Source organism: Tarenaya hassleriana, unplaced genomic scaffold, assembly GCF_000463585.1.
Source record: "Tarenaya hassleriana unplaced genomic scaffold, ASM46358v1 Cleome9, whole genome shotgun sequence".
NCBI lineage: Eukaryota > Viridiplantae > Streptophyta > Magnoliopsida > Brassicales > Cleomaceae > Tarenaya > Tarenaya hassleriana.
This window is the reverse complement of record NW_010971389.1, coordinates 510765-526487: the sequence shown is the minus strand read 5'-3', so window position 1 is coordinate 526487 and position 15723 is coordinate 510765. Positions and strand designations below refer to the sequence as shown.

Here is a 15723-nt window from a genome sequence, read left to right as displayed (position 1 = left end):
TTCATCTGAATATGCATACATATATATGTATATATATGAACATCAAGAATATTGCCGTTCTGGAGAGCAAACACGTGATGTCTGCTTAAAGATTACATGTATGTATGAGTAAAAAGAAATACTATTCGCATGTAAATGAACTACGTATATACATATACATATACATATGTATTCTATATTTCCCCTTATATTTGGAAAAAAAATTACCTCTTTCCATTCGAAAGCGCCGAAAAAAACCCCGTAAAAGGATTGTTGTATTCGTTGTTGTCTGAACACTACAGTGACCTGTCTGATAGAACAGAGTTGCTCCATGAAAGCATGAGATCTCTAACCACGTTTGGTAGATCTGCAGAACATTTTTTTTGACATTTACCATAAGACTTGCGAAAGCAAAACACAGACGTAATTTCCGCAGGGCTTTTTAACTATGGGACTTCCTACGCTTTATGGAAGCAGTAACACTCATAAGACATAGGCAGATTTTCAAGGCGGCATTCCCGGTAAAATCTCGGGTTTGAATGATGAAAGAAGAGGGAAATGAAAGGGAAAAAACCGGTTTTTTTCTTACCTCGAACAACTTCAATGGCGACGGAGGGAATATCTATCTCGTCTTCAAGCAATCTGTATACATCCGCAAGCTGTGTGCGATAAAGGACTAAGTTATTAGTTTAGATAGATACCTAAGTGGGAATGCTGATTAAGATTTCTTTAGATATTAGATACCTCTTCTATGTGAAGCTTTGAATCTTCCGTGAGGGCAAGAATGAGCTGCCTGCGGATTCCTTCGTCAAAGAGGAAAAGACGAGCTCCGTCTTTAATGGTATCTGTAAGGTCAAGCTTGTTCTGAATCTGCAAGCTTCTCGAACTCTCCCTGATAATTCCCGACACAGAAACCCAAAGTACTAAAGTTCGGGGCGAATTATTCGGTGAGTTATGTATATAGGTAATTATGCAAAAACGCTTACACTCGCTTTACTTTAAGAGCAGGGTTGCTGCTCATCTTGGCAACGTTTTCCTTCGCCAGGGTTATCAGATTTTCCAACCGTTTCCATTGGAAAACACCGTCTTTGAATAGAACCTGACCCGAAAAAAAGAATGTTCTTTACTGACGGGAATAACAATTGGTTCATCATCCATAAATGATACAATGCTTATGGATTGCCAAATCCACCTGTATCAACCGTTCCCGAAGAGCGGGATTTGGATCTGTTAGGAGGCGCTTTGCCACATACGGATAAGCAACCTAGCCAAAAGATCAAGCCTTTTAGTGTCAATGACTCGAAAGCTTAAGCCTTTTAGCCAAAAACTCGAAACAACTAATAGATTAAATCTGTCCTCACCTCGAGAAATTTGAAGTCAGGTTTGAGCGTGAAACATATACCCTCCTGCGTCAGTAAAGAACGAATAACAAGAGAGAATCTCTCCGGTATACGGATGGGAAAGTTGTACACAAGCTTATTAAACTGGCCTGCAGAGAAAAGAAACTTATGATGAACTGAGAGCACAGTTCTTTGGTATAAATACGGTAAATGTAAAAAGCAAAGGCGTGGTCGTGCATGCATACCTGTAACACTTCTGAAATTAAAATCTGCAAGTCCTTTCCCAGCAGAGTTCTGCCAAATAGCTTCTAAAGCTGGAATGATAGGAGAAACATCGGTTCCTTTGGCCAAGAAACCAAGCCTAGTAAAGTCATTTGCCATCTCCGCATAATCCTCATTAACCGCATGGACCACAGCATCAATCAAGATTTGTTTGTTTTGCTGAGAAGGAAGAGGGAATTAGCTAGTCCATCAACTGGAAAATACTATACAAATAAGAGATCGCTGTCGGGAGATGTACCCTGGTTACTGAACAGTCTTTTTTTACAAGATAATCTGAATTTCAAAGGTGTCTTACCTGACTCAGTACTGCAACATTACCAAAGTCCACATAAGCAATACGCCCATCATGCATTGCAAAGATATTTCCAGGATGTGGATCTCCGTGAAACAATCCGAATTCTAGCAATTGCCTCAGGGCAGCACTCACACCAACAGTCAAGAAACCATCCATATCAATTCCGGCATCCTTGATGGCCTGAGTACAATCATAAGAGTCAACAAAGTGGCCTCCACCGAGAATTTCAGGGAAAGTAGGAGAAATTATATGGCATTGGCACCAGGCTGGAAGTCATACCTGTGGATCAGTGCACCGGATGCCATCAATCCACTCCATCACCAAAACCCGTGAACCAGAGAGGTTTTTGTATACTCGAGGAATTTTGACAGTGGGGTCATCTTTGAAGTTCTCCAAAAAGTCTTCAATGTTTCGGGCTTCCTGAATACAAAGGACCCAAGAGTTAACCAAAAATTCTCCAAGGATATACATACATGTAAAGAGGGCTCAGTATCACAATTTTGGTTCATATAACACAGCATGATCTGAAGATACCAAGGTGTAATCAAGCTCCTCCAAAAGTTTCTCTCCAAATTCATCAACTATCAGCTCCGCATTGCATCCCAATTTCTGTAGACTGATGCCATTTAAGAATGAAGCAAGATTGCGGAAAAGAAACAGATCCCTGTAAATAATGGGCTCTATCTCTGGTCTTTGCACCTGTAAACACATAAACATAAAAATAGGAAGTATATCCGAGTTACACTGTTACAGTGGTCTGACAAGCTATAATAACATAAACATTTCGGATAAAAAAAGAGAGAAACTCTTTAACGTCAGAAGAGTTCCTTCTGGACATCGAAAGACAAAGAATTAAAAGTGCACATGAATTACTTTGATGGCAACATCCTCCCCAGTGGCTCGTAGAGTAGCTCGATAAACTTGACCTAAGCTCGCAGCTGCTATTGTTTCTGACGAAATCTTGCTAAATATGGCCTCTAGAGGTTGGCCTAGTTCTTCCTCTATGATTTGAAAGGCAACCTTAAACAATCATTCACCACTTAGCTTCAGCAAATGATGGCTCGTGACGAAATAAGAAGAAGAATACCTGCTGTAAAGTGTTTTTTTTTTCTCACCTGGTTGGCGAAAGGAGGAACATCATCTTGAAGTATGCAGAGCTCATTCATGTAATCTTCTCGAATAATATCGGGTCTGTTTGCCAGCACCTGTATCCATTTAGAAGATGATCATTTTGAGATGATAACCTGAAGAACCCGCTTAATGGTGCGTCATCTGCAAAGTCCTAGTAATTATAAATATCTACGAACCTGTCCCGCTTTAATAAATGAAGGTCCCAAGTTGCACAACAAATTCCTAAGCTGACGAGCACGGAAAGGGACAACTTCCTCGTCCCTTCCGACCAAGAAATCATACATTAAGGTAGACCAATACAATCCCAGGTTCCAAACGATCTCCACACCCCTTAAGACAAGAGAGAGTATTGCTCCTCTGGATTCCAGTACTTTATTCCTCACCTGAGCACCAACAACAACATCGATGTCCCATTCAAACGCTTCTGCAAAGTGTGCGTAATTTTCACATGGATTCAAGCACAACGATTCTTTCTAAGACTTCGACAAGTAACTACAAGAATATGAATAGTTAAACATTTCGGAAATGGATCAGCAAAATCCAGATGCAAACAAACACAGTCAAATTGGATACAAGTACGAAAAGGGGTTCAAGTTTTAAAACAAAACAAACTACAGAAGCAATCATACTGTCTCCGGAGAATACTTTCGGAACGGCACGCAGACGCCTCGCTCGATATCCAGCTGCTCGAGTGCGCTGCTGGAGTTCCCAACTCGCAGAACTCTCTCCGGCGAACGCGTCGCCGTCACCGCGGCGTCCGTTGAACTACGGCTACCAACCTTGCCACCCCCGCTGTTCGAAGAGACCTCCGGCACCGCCGTGTAAGCAGCGATGCTGGAGTTACGTAGAGCCGACAAGGCCATGCTCCGCCGCGACACGGCGGTGAAGGACACCGGAGCCCGCGACGGAGCTTCATTCCGAACAAGAACAGAACGATTTCTTCTCCGGTGAAGCTGATTGAAAGAGAAATTAGGGTTTAGGAAACGATTGGAATGGATCAACTCCATGGATCAGCAGCGATGTACGGAGAAGATGTAACGAAGACGAGAAGATGGAACAGTTGGAAGAAGGAAATGAGATTCAATATTAATATTTAATTTATCGAAAATGGAATAATTGACTACCAACCACAAAAGATAATAATTTCAGAAACTTTAATTTATATCCTTACGTTTCGTCAAATTAGTGAAAAAGAGAAGCATATTTTATACAATTACATTTTGACCCCTAAAAAGTTATTTTATAGCAAGATTATCATAACTTTTTTCGATTACATTCACATCCTAACCATGAATGAAATAAACAAAAGTAGTCTCCGAATATCTTATATAGGATTTGATTATTGACTCTTCACTTTCGTTGTTATACGAGTTTACACAGTTCATCTCGAAAAAAATTTGATGAAAAAATATCTTTGATGTATCGATAATAATTATATATAAAGTATAATAGTATATTATCAAATAAAACTTTATTCATGTTGTTTAGATCTATAGTTTTTATATGATATTATCATATTTGGATCAGACAAGAATTCCAACTTTCAATATTCCTTGTATTAGTGTATATTAAATACAAGGTAATTAATATTATATTTTATACATTGAGGTATCCATAATAAACTTAAAATGGAGGGGATAAATTGAAATTTTTTCTCTTGTGTTACTCTATATGGATATGTATAAAATATTCAAAATTATTTTATAAATTGGAGGGTTGTGGAAAAGTTGATGGCCACCGATTCCTGCGTTGTTTATGGAAATAATAGTAAAATGTCAATTGCATGATTTTTTTTATAAATAAAATTTTTATGTTTTAAGATAAAATACAATTGCATGAACTTTTATCTATACAAATTCAGTCACATTATTTCAAACAAGATAAAAAGAAATGTTTAACCAAGAATCATATAAAATTCACTTTACAAATTTTAATGCATTCTGTATTCATAAATATATTTTATTTTTGTTTACTTATAAGTTGTGGATAATAAAAAGAGAGAAAAAAGGAAGAAAAAAGAAAGAAAAAGAAACCAAACAACTAAAACAAGCTGAATACTCAAGTTGCGTAGCGCCAAACTGTAGTTTTGAGCCCTAATTTGGCGGGAACCTGAAAAGGAATTGGAGGGAAAATCCCTAAATTATTTCTTCTCTGGAATCATTTTCTTCATATCTTCCCGTGCGACGATTCAGAATCAGATCCAAAAGCCCCTCTCTCTTCCGCGGAATCTCTTCCTCCCAATTTGTTCATCCCGCAAGATTTCGGTGTTGGGTTTCTTCGGAGATGTTTTCCGGTAGCCAATTCGAGCCGAACTCCGCCTTCTCCGGCGGCGGATTCATGTCTTCTCAGCCCTCTCAGGCATATGATTCATCTCCCTCCACCGCAAAGGTTAGTCCTTTACGTATGTCCTCTGCTTCGATATTGGAGGTACCGTTGCAGATCTCAGATCCTTAGTTTCTGGATACCAATTCAGTCTCCTAAGGGTTTTGATTTCTGTGGAGGTGATTGGGTTTTGTTGGGTTTTTTTTATATATTTTGTTTTCCTGAAGTTGAATTTACCCTAGATGGTCAATCTGGATTCTGAAATAGTGTGTTTTGGGAATGCAGAATCGTGAATTTCAGGGGCTTGTACCGGTGACAGTGAAGCAAATAATGGAAGCTTTTCAGTCCGGTGGCGATAAATCGGGACTTGTCATCAATGACATTGCAGTGACAAATGTATGAGTCCTTTTAACTGTTCCATGTATTACTTCGATCTAATGCCCGTTTTCCAGTTTAGTGATTTATGAATTGGAATTTTACATGTTTGTTGTATTAAGTAGACACTTCCTCTCGAATGGTTGAAGTTTGATGTCTGTCTGTCTGTCTATACAGGTTACACTGGTTGGGCTAGTGTTTGAAAAGAATGACACGAAATTCACTGAAGTTAGCTTCGCTCTTGACGACGGAACCGGGAAAATTGACTGTAAAAGATGGTACTTATGTTTAATGTTTATACACTGGAGGAATTATTAGAACACTCTGCCTTGAAAAGCTTAGTTATGACGTGTTTTGTATAGGGTGAATGAAGCTTTTGATACAAGAGAAATGGAGATGGTGAAGTGAGTGTATGACTTCTCATTGATATTTTGTTAGAATGTCAGCTTAAGGTAGGTTCTTACATAGTATGCATGCTTGTTTACAGAGATGGAACGTATGTCCGTCTCAACGGGCATTTGAAGAGCTTTCAGGGGAAGAAGCAGCTTCTAGTTTTTTCTGTGAGGTACTTCTTCATTTTGAAACACTTGTTCAAGTTCCTTCTAGTAAAGATTGTAACTTTATGCCAGTAAGCATTTGCAAGTCTTTAACTTTGTGTTTATGATGTCAGGAAAGACATGTAATCTATCCTCTTGGATACCGATGCTCGTTCTCTTTGTTTTGCAGGCCTATTACAGATTTCAACGAGGTCACTTTTCACTATATCGAGTGTATACACTTTTACTCCCGGAATTCTAAATCACAGGTAAAGCAACGTGGTCATATCCAGGGCTATTGTTGTGTTGTTTGGTTAAACCCTCTTGTTTTTTCAATGTGCTGTCACTATCTGACATGTTCTTTTCATCGGAGCAGCAAGTCGGTAGTGTCACTCAATCCCCAATGGCGAATTCATCTGTTAATGCTACTTTTCAAGGTGGATCAAACACAATTCAAGCAGCTTCATCGAATCATGTATGTCTAAGGTTTCCAAAGCTTTCGACTTTCTTAACTAGGCACGACTTTGTGTGCTTGATACCATAACTGTTCCTCCTTTTAGGTCTCTTCTCAAAACGAAGGGGGTGGCCGAAAGAATCTGGATGAAATGATTCTTGACTATCTAAAGCAGCCATCTTGCACGTGAGCCGTCTTTGGAACTTTCATCGGTATACATTTATTACCTGATGCATCATTCAAGGCTGTCTGGTCATTTGTTTTGGTCTCTTTGCAGTGATCAACAACAGGGGATACACCTGGATGAAATCTCCCAGCAGTTGAAGATTCCCAAGAACAAGCTAGAGTATGTTTTCAATCTCTCTCTCCATCTGGGCTTTATTCCTGTTTCTTCTCTTACCCATTAAACACTTGAATTTTTACAAGTCCTGAATTTTGACAGGAACGTCATTCATTCTCTGGAAAGCGATGGTTTAATATATTCGACCATTGATGAATTCCACTTCAAGCATGTCGAGCTTTGACAAGAAACCCATCTAATTGGGTTTAAAGGGTAGAGTCATTTCCCTCAATTGCTATCAAAGGAATGTAGATACAGTCACATGGTATTTGCTGGTGAATCTAAGGTTTTTTTCAATGTCAGAAACTAGGATCTCAATGAAACTTTCTCTTGTATCTTCTTTTGTTTCTGGTTTCCAGTTCAACAATGTCATCATCTGGTTCTCTTCTCTGTTTGCACTTAGAAAGTCACCTGTTTTCAGCAATATTCATCAGATCTACATACACACGTGTGTATATATATATATGTGTGTGTGCGCGTATTGTGTGTATGTGTATGATATATACCCATCCTTATACGTTGAGATGCTGAGATGATGCAGAAGTGAGCGAGGAAGGAGGGTTTATATTCGAATTCCTTGGGAGGCCGATACTAGATTAATTGGTTCGAAGGAGACGGGAAGTGTGGGAAAAGTGGGGCTAATAGGAAATCGACACGTGTCAGATACATCTGATTGTCACGTGCGCCTCAACATTCCCTTTGGTTATTTCCATCTCCCAAACCTCTGGGGGACCTTCTCTGATTCTCCGACCACACCGAATAATATGATACTAAACGACCTATCAAATTCAAATTCAAAATACATAATTTATGAAATTATTATAACTTATAATTCTTGCATAATGCCTTACAGTACATCCGAACTTGCAGGTTGAAAATTTATTTTATAGATTTAACTTTTTAACTGACTTCACTTTTTGATTCTTCCGACCGCACCGTACACATTCATATCTAGGGAACTAAATACATTTTCGTCAATTAAAACACCCAATAAAAGTCATACTACCGATCAAAATACAATGTCAAAACACGCGGTTATAAAATTATAAATTATTTTATACTTGCGTAGTTCAGTATAATCTAAGGTCCAAACTTATCTTGTAGTTGAAAATTTTATTTTGGAGATTTGACTTTTTACAAACTCCACTTTTTGTTGGAGTAGACACTTTAGATTTTTTTTTGGTGAACTATTTTTATCCCTAGATATATCTATTTGTTTTCAATTACTGCGGAATATTTTATGTTGATTTTAGATTTCCATCAAATGATGGAATATATAATCTAAGAACGATTACCAAAATATCTAATCAAAATTGTATCACACTAAAAAATACAACATTTTTTTACGCCGATTTGCGACTCATCATAATGCTTTTTATTTATCGTCCATCGCAAAATTGAAGACAAATTCATTATTAAAATTGGCGATGGAAATATCGATCATAAATCAAGTCGATTTTTTAGGGGGGTTTTGTAGTGCATTTTGATAGAATTTTGGTGTTGGCACGATATATATATATATATAATATAATTATATAGAGAGAAGCCTTAACCTAGAAGATATGAACAATAGTTTAGAAGCCAAAGCATATATTATATGACAAACTGCTACAATTCCATTAAATCCCGGACCAACAGCTAACACATAAGTAGCTTACAAACCGATACGAAACCAAAAAAAAAACACAAAGGCGAAAAAGAAAAAAAGGGTTTAATTAATTAAACATAAACAAGAAATTCTCGTCTCTATATATATAATATGCAGTACGTACTTCACAGCAACGTCGTTGTACTCAAAGACCATCCCAACCGTTCATTTCAAGAGCTTTGTACGAATCAAACCCATCGCAAATGTTTCATGGAAATGTATCAACGGCTACGATCGTCTTTCCGAAATGAACGGTCGTTGAAGATCTTCGTACGGAAACGTGCATGCGAGTAACTTATATGTATACTTCAGACAAGAATCCCGACACACACACATATATATACATATATACATATACATATGCACGAATATATTTAAATCAGCAAGATAAATATACCCGAACTAGTTTGGCGATGATCATTACACGTCTCGGACGTGGAAGATGTTAGGGTTCTTGACGACGATGTCGTACATGTGGATAGAATTGAACTTGGCGAAATCACGTGGCAGAGAGATCAGATCGATCGATGTTTTCTTGTGGAACTGAATGAGATCGGGATTTTCTCCGCCGTGGTAACGTTCCCATCCCAAACCCACCAAGATTCTGTCAAGAGAACGGTACGATGAAACGATCTCGCCGGTCGGGAGATGAACAAGAAACTTCTTCTTCATTCTCTGTTGTTGACCGCCGGAGGAGGATGATTCCGGCGACTCTCCGGCGCCGGATTGGTTGTAAGGGTTCTCCACCAACCTCATCACTCCGTTCTTGAACACCCACACGCCAGACATGATGATGATGATGATGATGTGTTTTATGGATTTGGATTGTTGAGGAACGACGGGCTTTGCTAGGGTTTCGTATTTGCTCGTTGAGTTCTGTTGGGTTTGTTTGGTGAGGAGAGGGAAACTGCGAGGAGGGGTATATATATGTGTTGGTAAAGGGGCATATATGCATACATAGATAGTGACAAATAATATAATATGTACAAATTATGGAATTCATGAATTTTCCTTAAAGTAAGAATCTGATCTATCAAAGAATTGGAGGCGGGAGGAGGATGGATTTCATTATTGTTTTTTAGATTTCTCTAAATTAGTAGGAATTCCGATTTCAGGAAAAAAAAAAGATCATGTGAAGGTGCGGGCGAGAGAATATAAATATTGTAGGTCCATGATAGAATCTCTTTTGTTTTAACCATTAATAATTATTGCTTTGTGTGTGTGTGGAAGAATCTTTGGTAGGATATCACAAAGTTTTTACAAGATTCTTGCAAGTAGATTAATCATACACAAAATTCACATACGGCAAGAAATCGCATTTCTCAAGTTGATGTAAGACAAGTTAATTATATAATAAATCCCGACCGAAAAATATAATATTCTTTTTATAACATGTTATCTTTATAATTAACCTTTTAAGAAGTAGATTGCATAATGTAAAACCTAACAATACAATAGTTTTTGTTTTTTTTTTTCATTTGATTCAATATTGTTATAAACCAACTAAGTCCAAGAAAAATACAACCAAAATCTCTTTGATTATTGTCGACGCCAAGTCCATTATCTTTTGTTGTTGTTGTCACTCTAACGACTGTGATAGTTCCAATGAAATATATATATATATATATATATATATATATATATATATATATCATGCAAAGATAATCTTAGATTGTTTTTTTTAATATTATTCTAGCGTGATTGGGGATGTAAAAGGAACATTCCGAACTAATAATATTGCCTGTTGCGTTGATGAAATAATTCCAATATAAAATGTTCACTAAATTTATTAGCATATGTTTATGTCAAATTTATTAGCATATGTTTATGTCAAATGTTCACTAATAATATTGCCTGTTACATTGATGAAAGTAAAGTGTTAAATACTTACTGGTTTTTCAACAACTTTTATTTTTTATAATCCGAAAATTCACCGATCTTTGGCTCAACTACATCTCCCATAATACCGGAGAAGTCCAGGTCAATACCTCTCTCCACGCTTAGATTTGAACTCAGGATAAGAACATATTTTGCATGTTCTGTTGCCACTAGGTCACCTAAATTTGGGTTCAACAATAAATTTTAAATAATTAAATATATAGTATCGATTTTAAAAAGAGAAAAAAAAAATGGAGCCATAGGCAGAGGACCGCATCCTTTTAGGGTTTTTTTTTTGGACAAAAGGTTTATATATTCCCTTTAAAAAAAATAAAAGTATAGCTTCGCTTGTTAATTTTGTTTTTATTTTTTTGCATGCATGCATGTAATGTAATGCAGCAACTCAAGGCGTCGCGATCACGTGGTATCACGTGGACTCTACGGTCCTTTGTAATTAGGGCGGGGGCAAGTCTTGAACATTCTACCTTTTATTTTATTTTTTTGGTAAACATCCCGCCTTCCTTTTATTAAAATCATATTACACGAAATGCTAAATGTTTAATTGATGACAATATCTAATTGGAAATGTTTGTTTTACATATAAACGATATAGTTTCTTATAATATTTGAAGCATATTAGCTTCCAATTTCTTTTCACATATTATACTTCGATTTGTTTCCTAATTAATTCTCTCTATTATTATTATGTCAGTTTTAAATATTGTTAAATTTGAAAAAAAAAATAGTTTGTCAAATTTTTAATTTTTTAATATGAAAACTTTCGCTCCTGAATGTTTTAAAGGGTACTGTCCTCCTCCTTTGGGGAAAACACTTGTAAAAATCAAAAGGAGAAGGACCACAGGCATGGCGACTCCAAATATTGTTGTTGCATGTTCTACATATTCTTATTAACCTTTCCGTATGATATACACATATACACACACACATACATACATATATATATATATATATATATACACTTGTTAGGCATATATTGACGCACACATGTATGTCGGCTGAAAATTGATGGAAAATATTTAGCGTCGACCAAAATGGACTCAAGATTCTCCGAGAATGTAAAATTGTCAGTCTTTTAGTTGACATGAAAAAACATTATAACTTGGAATTACATAGATTTGTTATAATTCTAAAACTTATCAATATATCTTTAATTTAATTTGATTTTTTTTATTGTATTGTGATATATATATTTTGTATAGAATTAAATTCTAAAAATTTATATTATTTATTTAAACTCTCTAATGATCAGTAATAATACTAAAAATTATCTTACAATTTGATATGGTATTATAAATCTAGCCAATATTTCTTTAGATTTAAACTTTTATTAACTTCAACAAATAACGGTGGTAGAGAAAGAATATAACGATAATAGACGAATTCCTTACGCATCTCTGATGTGGTCGAATGACTTTTTCAGCGTCAAAAGAGTGTTTTGGAGGTATACCGTTCGATTCCGCATGTGGAGAGGGGAAACGCAATAAAAATGCCTCTTAAAGACTGTTGTCGAAGACCCAGTGAACTTTCCGTTTGACAAAAATAATAAATAAAAAAATTAAAAAATTTCTTTAATTTCTTCCTGAAATTTGGATATATAGAGAGAGAGAGAGAAGCCTCGTGGGACATGGTGCAAAGCCACGACATCAAAAAAATAATTCATAAATTGCTTTCCGGCTTTACAGAACTGAAAAACCACATGGTTTCTCTCTCAGTGTTCATCTTTTTGGTTACCGTTTGAGGTCCCTTCTACGTTGACATTTTTATTATACTTGTATCGCTCTCTCGACCAGCTATTTTTCTTATTTCGAATAATCAAAATTAGCATGTGACAAAAAATATATATATACACACATATATAAGCGTATTATATACATATATAAGTAACAACATATATAATATTTTCCAAATATAACACGAAATAGGGACACAAATTACAACATTAGGTAAAAAAGATGTTATTTGATATAACGATAATAGAATTCGGTTACTTATTTTTTTAGAAATAAAAAATAGAAATAATGAAAAACCATATTTTCAAATACTATATTGAAGTTTAAGATAGAAAAATGTCGATGGATAACCTTTGATAATGCATTGTGTAGAACATCATTTTTGGCATTATAGTAAATTTATACAGATACTTATTTATTTTTTTAAAAAAGAATAAAACCAATTTTATCAAAATTACTAACTAACAGTTTAATTAAGAAACCAAAACTCTTGAGATTATATACAAAACTTATCAATTTTTTAATATTGGTATTGAAAAAAAGTTTGATGGAAAGAGAGAGGTCCTTCACCCATCAATGGTTTCCAAAGCCTTAGATTCTACAGCTTATAACACTTTTCGTCCATGAAGGTGACATTTTATTTGGACTTCACATCACAAAGACTATCATACTATAATGCACTCTCCTTTTAGTCATTGTCATTGTGTTGGACAAATTTCATCTAACAATTTTACCGTAAACGATCCAATATTCCATATATATATATATATATAATCTTACACTTCGTTCACTAAAATTTTCTTACAAATCTTCTCATAAAATTGATTATTATCTGTCCTATCTAAAATTTTCTTGCACATCTTCGCATTCATAAGACGTCCTAAATCTTGCATTTTGTTTTTATTATATTCATGATTCAATGTAATGAGTCGTCGTAACGTTTCTATCATAAGAATAAGAATTCATTTCATATGGGATATGATATTAGGTTTTACATTGATTACCACTTACCACAATCCCGTTCTTTTATTCTTGTTATCAGATTTATCAAATTTGATATAAAGATATAATAGATATAATTTTATTTAAATCTAAAAAAAATAACCAAATAAAAATAAATAAAAACTCTTTCCGATGATGATTATAAATCGAACAACCGAAAAAGAATTCGAAAAAAATAAGAAAATGCTAAAAACAAAATCGAAAAATACTTACAAGAGAGACTTATACATAAGACTATTATTATTTTTTTATTTTTTTTACTTTATTATACAAATAATGTGGAGGATATATTTATAGTCCTATGATTACAACTATTTGTATAAAAATCTTACATTAAAATATTAAAAATCTAAAATTTTCTATAATATTTTATAATTTATTATTATAATTATCTAGATTTTTCGATTGAAAATTCTAGATATTATTCTTAAAAAGCTTATAGAAATTGAAGCAAAATCAATCTTGTATTTCATTGCTCTAACCATTTATTTTTGTAGTGTTGGCATTTGCCAGCTCCATCTCCATCTAAAAAAACTATAAACGGAGCTCTATTTTTTTTTTATAAAATAATGTTTCTAGTGTCATCCAAATATTATATTAACTTTTTAATAGGAAACTCCATTTTATCAATTTTTTTTATCATTCATTCTTTAACTTCTTCGACGTTGCACCATCTTTTGTCGGAGTAATGATATTATTACCGTCGATAATCGCCCATAAGTCTTAATTCTAAGATAAGATTGCATACAATACTTTCAACTCCGATAATTGGATTGAGTCAATACTTTTATACCCTATCCAAAAATTTTATATTTAGAGTGAGTCGAGTTTTCTCGCGATCTAAGATTTGGGCCCTATATCGAATAACTTGAAAAAGAATTTGAAAATTTTAAAAAACTCTAAGAACCAAATTGAAAGAAGATTTAGAAGAAAAGCTTATACTTGAGTTTTTTTTAATTTTTTGCTTGATTACACAAATGAAGGAGGCTGTATTTATATCCCATGATTATAACTATTCATATAAAAATATTTTATGAGTTATAATTTATAATTATCTTGATTTTTTTGTGCGTTTGAAAGTTGTTCTTTCGTATAGAATCAGAAAGTTTTTCTATATATTTTCTCAGATAAGTTTGCACTTTCTGACAGGAATCTTGAGTTTGGCTTTCCCTTAAAGGACTTTGCGTTTTAGGATTTTGTTACCAGTGAAAAGGTAACAAAATATTTTGGGGAGAAAAAAAAAAGAAAGAAAGAAATGATAAAGAATTGAAGAAAAAATAAGCAAGAATCGTTGGAGTGAGTTGTCCATCTTTGTTTTGATTTGGTTAAAATTCGTTGGATAATATTTATTTTTGGTTATTTTTCAAAAAAAAATCAAACTCTTTATTTTATATTAAAAAAAAACAAATTCGTTCACACCATTTTTTTAATTGTTATTTCCAAAATTCAACACCCTAGCTACCAGTGATCCAGCATGAATCGAAATCAACCAAAATATTTAGTCTCTTTTATAAATCAAAGTAAGAAAAATGATCAAATGTTTCATACCCTAAAAAGTCAGAAAACATACTGAATTGCCATAACCATGAGCCAGCCCTAGATTCTATACCCTAACTGCAGATTTCTCATTTAAGGGATAATCTCAGCTTTTTCCATAAACAAATCTCTCTCCACCTCTCAACCTAAGCTGTCCTCTCTTGTCCAAGTGTATACACATACACGCATACATATACATATACATATATATATATATATGAATATATTGTTGATTACAGAAACAACAAATCATTAAAAAAAAAGAGAAAAAATGGATCTAAAGGCGTCACCTTTCCTCCCCCTCGCCATCTTACTCATCCTCTCTTCTACCACCATCTCCGCTCTTAACATTACCAGAGTGCTTGAGAAATTCCCCAACTTCAGCACCATGAACGAGCTCTTCACCGAGACCGGCGTGGCCGCCACCATCAACCAACACCAAACCATAACCGTCCTGGCGGTTGATAACGGCGCCATCGGCTCCATCTCGGCTAGACCAGAGGAGGAACAAAAGAACATCCTCATGACCCATGTGGTTCTTGACTACTTTGACGAGCTCAAGCTCAAGGGCCTAAAGGACAGGAGCAATATGTTCACTACTCTCTACCAGACCACCGGCCTCGGAGAACAACAAAACGGGTTCCTCAACTGCACCAATATCAACGGGACGTTGGCCTTCGGCTCGGCGGTAAAGGGTGCGCCTTTGAACGCTCGGTACGTTACCACCGTTTTCCAGAACCCTTACAACTTGTCAGTGATTCAGATCAGCACGCCCATTGTGGCTCCTGGACTCGGGTCACCGATTCAAGCCCCTCCCCCACCGCCCATTGTGGCTCCTGGACCCGGGTCACCGG

At 35.3% G+C, this 15723-nt stretch overlaps 4 protein-coding genes across 5 annotated transcripts in view; 2 read left to right on the top strand and 2 right to left on the bottom strand.

Annotated features, from left to right (window-relative positions):
• LOC104803595 (uncharacterized aarF domain-containing protein kinase At4g31390, chloroplastic) lies at positions 1-4099 on the bottom strand. Of its 2 annotated transcripts, none has more exons than XM_010527572.1 (14): positions 3657-4099; positions 3204-3410; positions 3012-3101; positions 2770-2916; positions 2431-2595; positions 2176-2316; positions 1897-2076; positions 1565-1760; positions 1341-1468; positions 1172-1243; positions 966-1078; positions 724-871; positions 569-638; positions 1-346 (listed from the first exon to the last, which is right to left on the bottom strand). In XM_010527572.1, the coding sequence occupies exons 1-14, from the start codon at positions 4032-4034 to the stop codon at positions 276-278; spliced, it is 2106 nt and encodes a 701-aa protein (XP_010525874.1). In that variant the 5' UTR covers positions 4035-4099; the 3' UTR covers positions 1-275. The 2 variants fall into 2 exon arrangements, with proteins under 2 accessions (XP_010525874.1, XP_019056965.1); XM_019201420.1 differs by having other exon boundaries at positions 3673-3786.
• Positions 4100-5136: 1037 nt separating this feature from the next.
• Positions 5137-7487, top strand: LOC104803594 (replication protein A 32 kDa subunit A). Its single transcript, XM_010527571.2, has 10 exons — positions 5137-5415; positions 5635-5745; positions 5902-6002; positions 6087-6128; positions 6212-6289; positions 6451-6529; positions 6637-6735; positions 6821-6900; positions 6992-7060; positions 7157-7487. The coding sequence occupies exons 1-10, from the start codon at positions 5311-5313 to the stop codon at positions 7236-7238; spliced, it is 846 nt and encodes a 281-aa protein (XP_010525873.1). The 5' UTR covers positions 5137-5310; the 3' UTR covers positions 7239-7487.
• Positions 7488-8685: 1198 nt separating this feature from the next.
• Positions 8686-9568, bottom strand: LOC104803593 (flowering-promoting factor 1-like protein 1). The gene has a single exon (XM_010527570.1). The coding sequence runs from the start codon at positions 9489-9491 to the stop codon at positions 9123-9125; it is 369 nt and encodes a 122-aa protein (XP_010525872.1). The 5' UTR covers positions 9492-9568; the 3' UTR covers positions 8686-9122.
• A 5296-nt stretch (positions 9569-14864) lies between these two features.
• Positions 14865-15723, top strand: part of LOC104804498 (fasciclin-like arabinogalactan protein 3) — a 1403-nt gene continuing 544 nt past the window's right edge. Inside the window, exon 1 of the mRNA XM_019201340.1 lies at positions 14865-15723. Within this exon, the coding sequence (XP_019056885.1) occupies positions 15141-15723 (583 nt within the window). The 5' untranslated portion in view covers positions 14865-15140.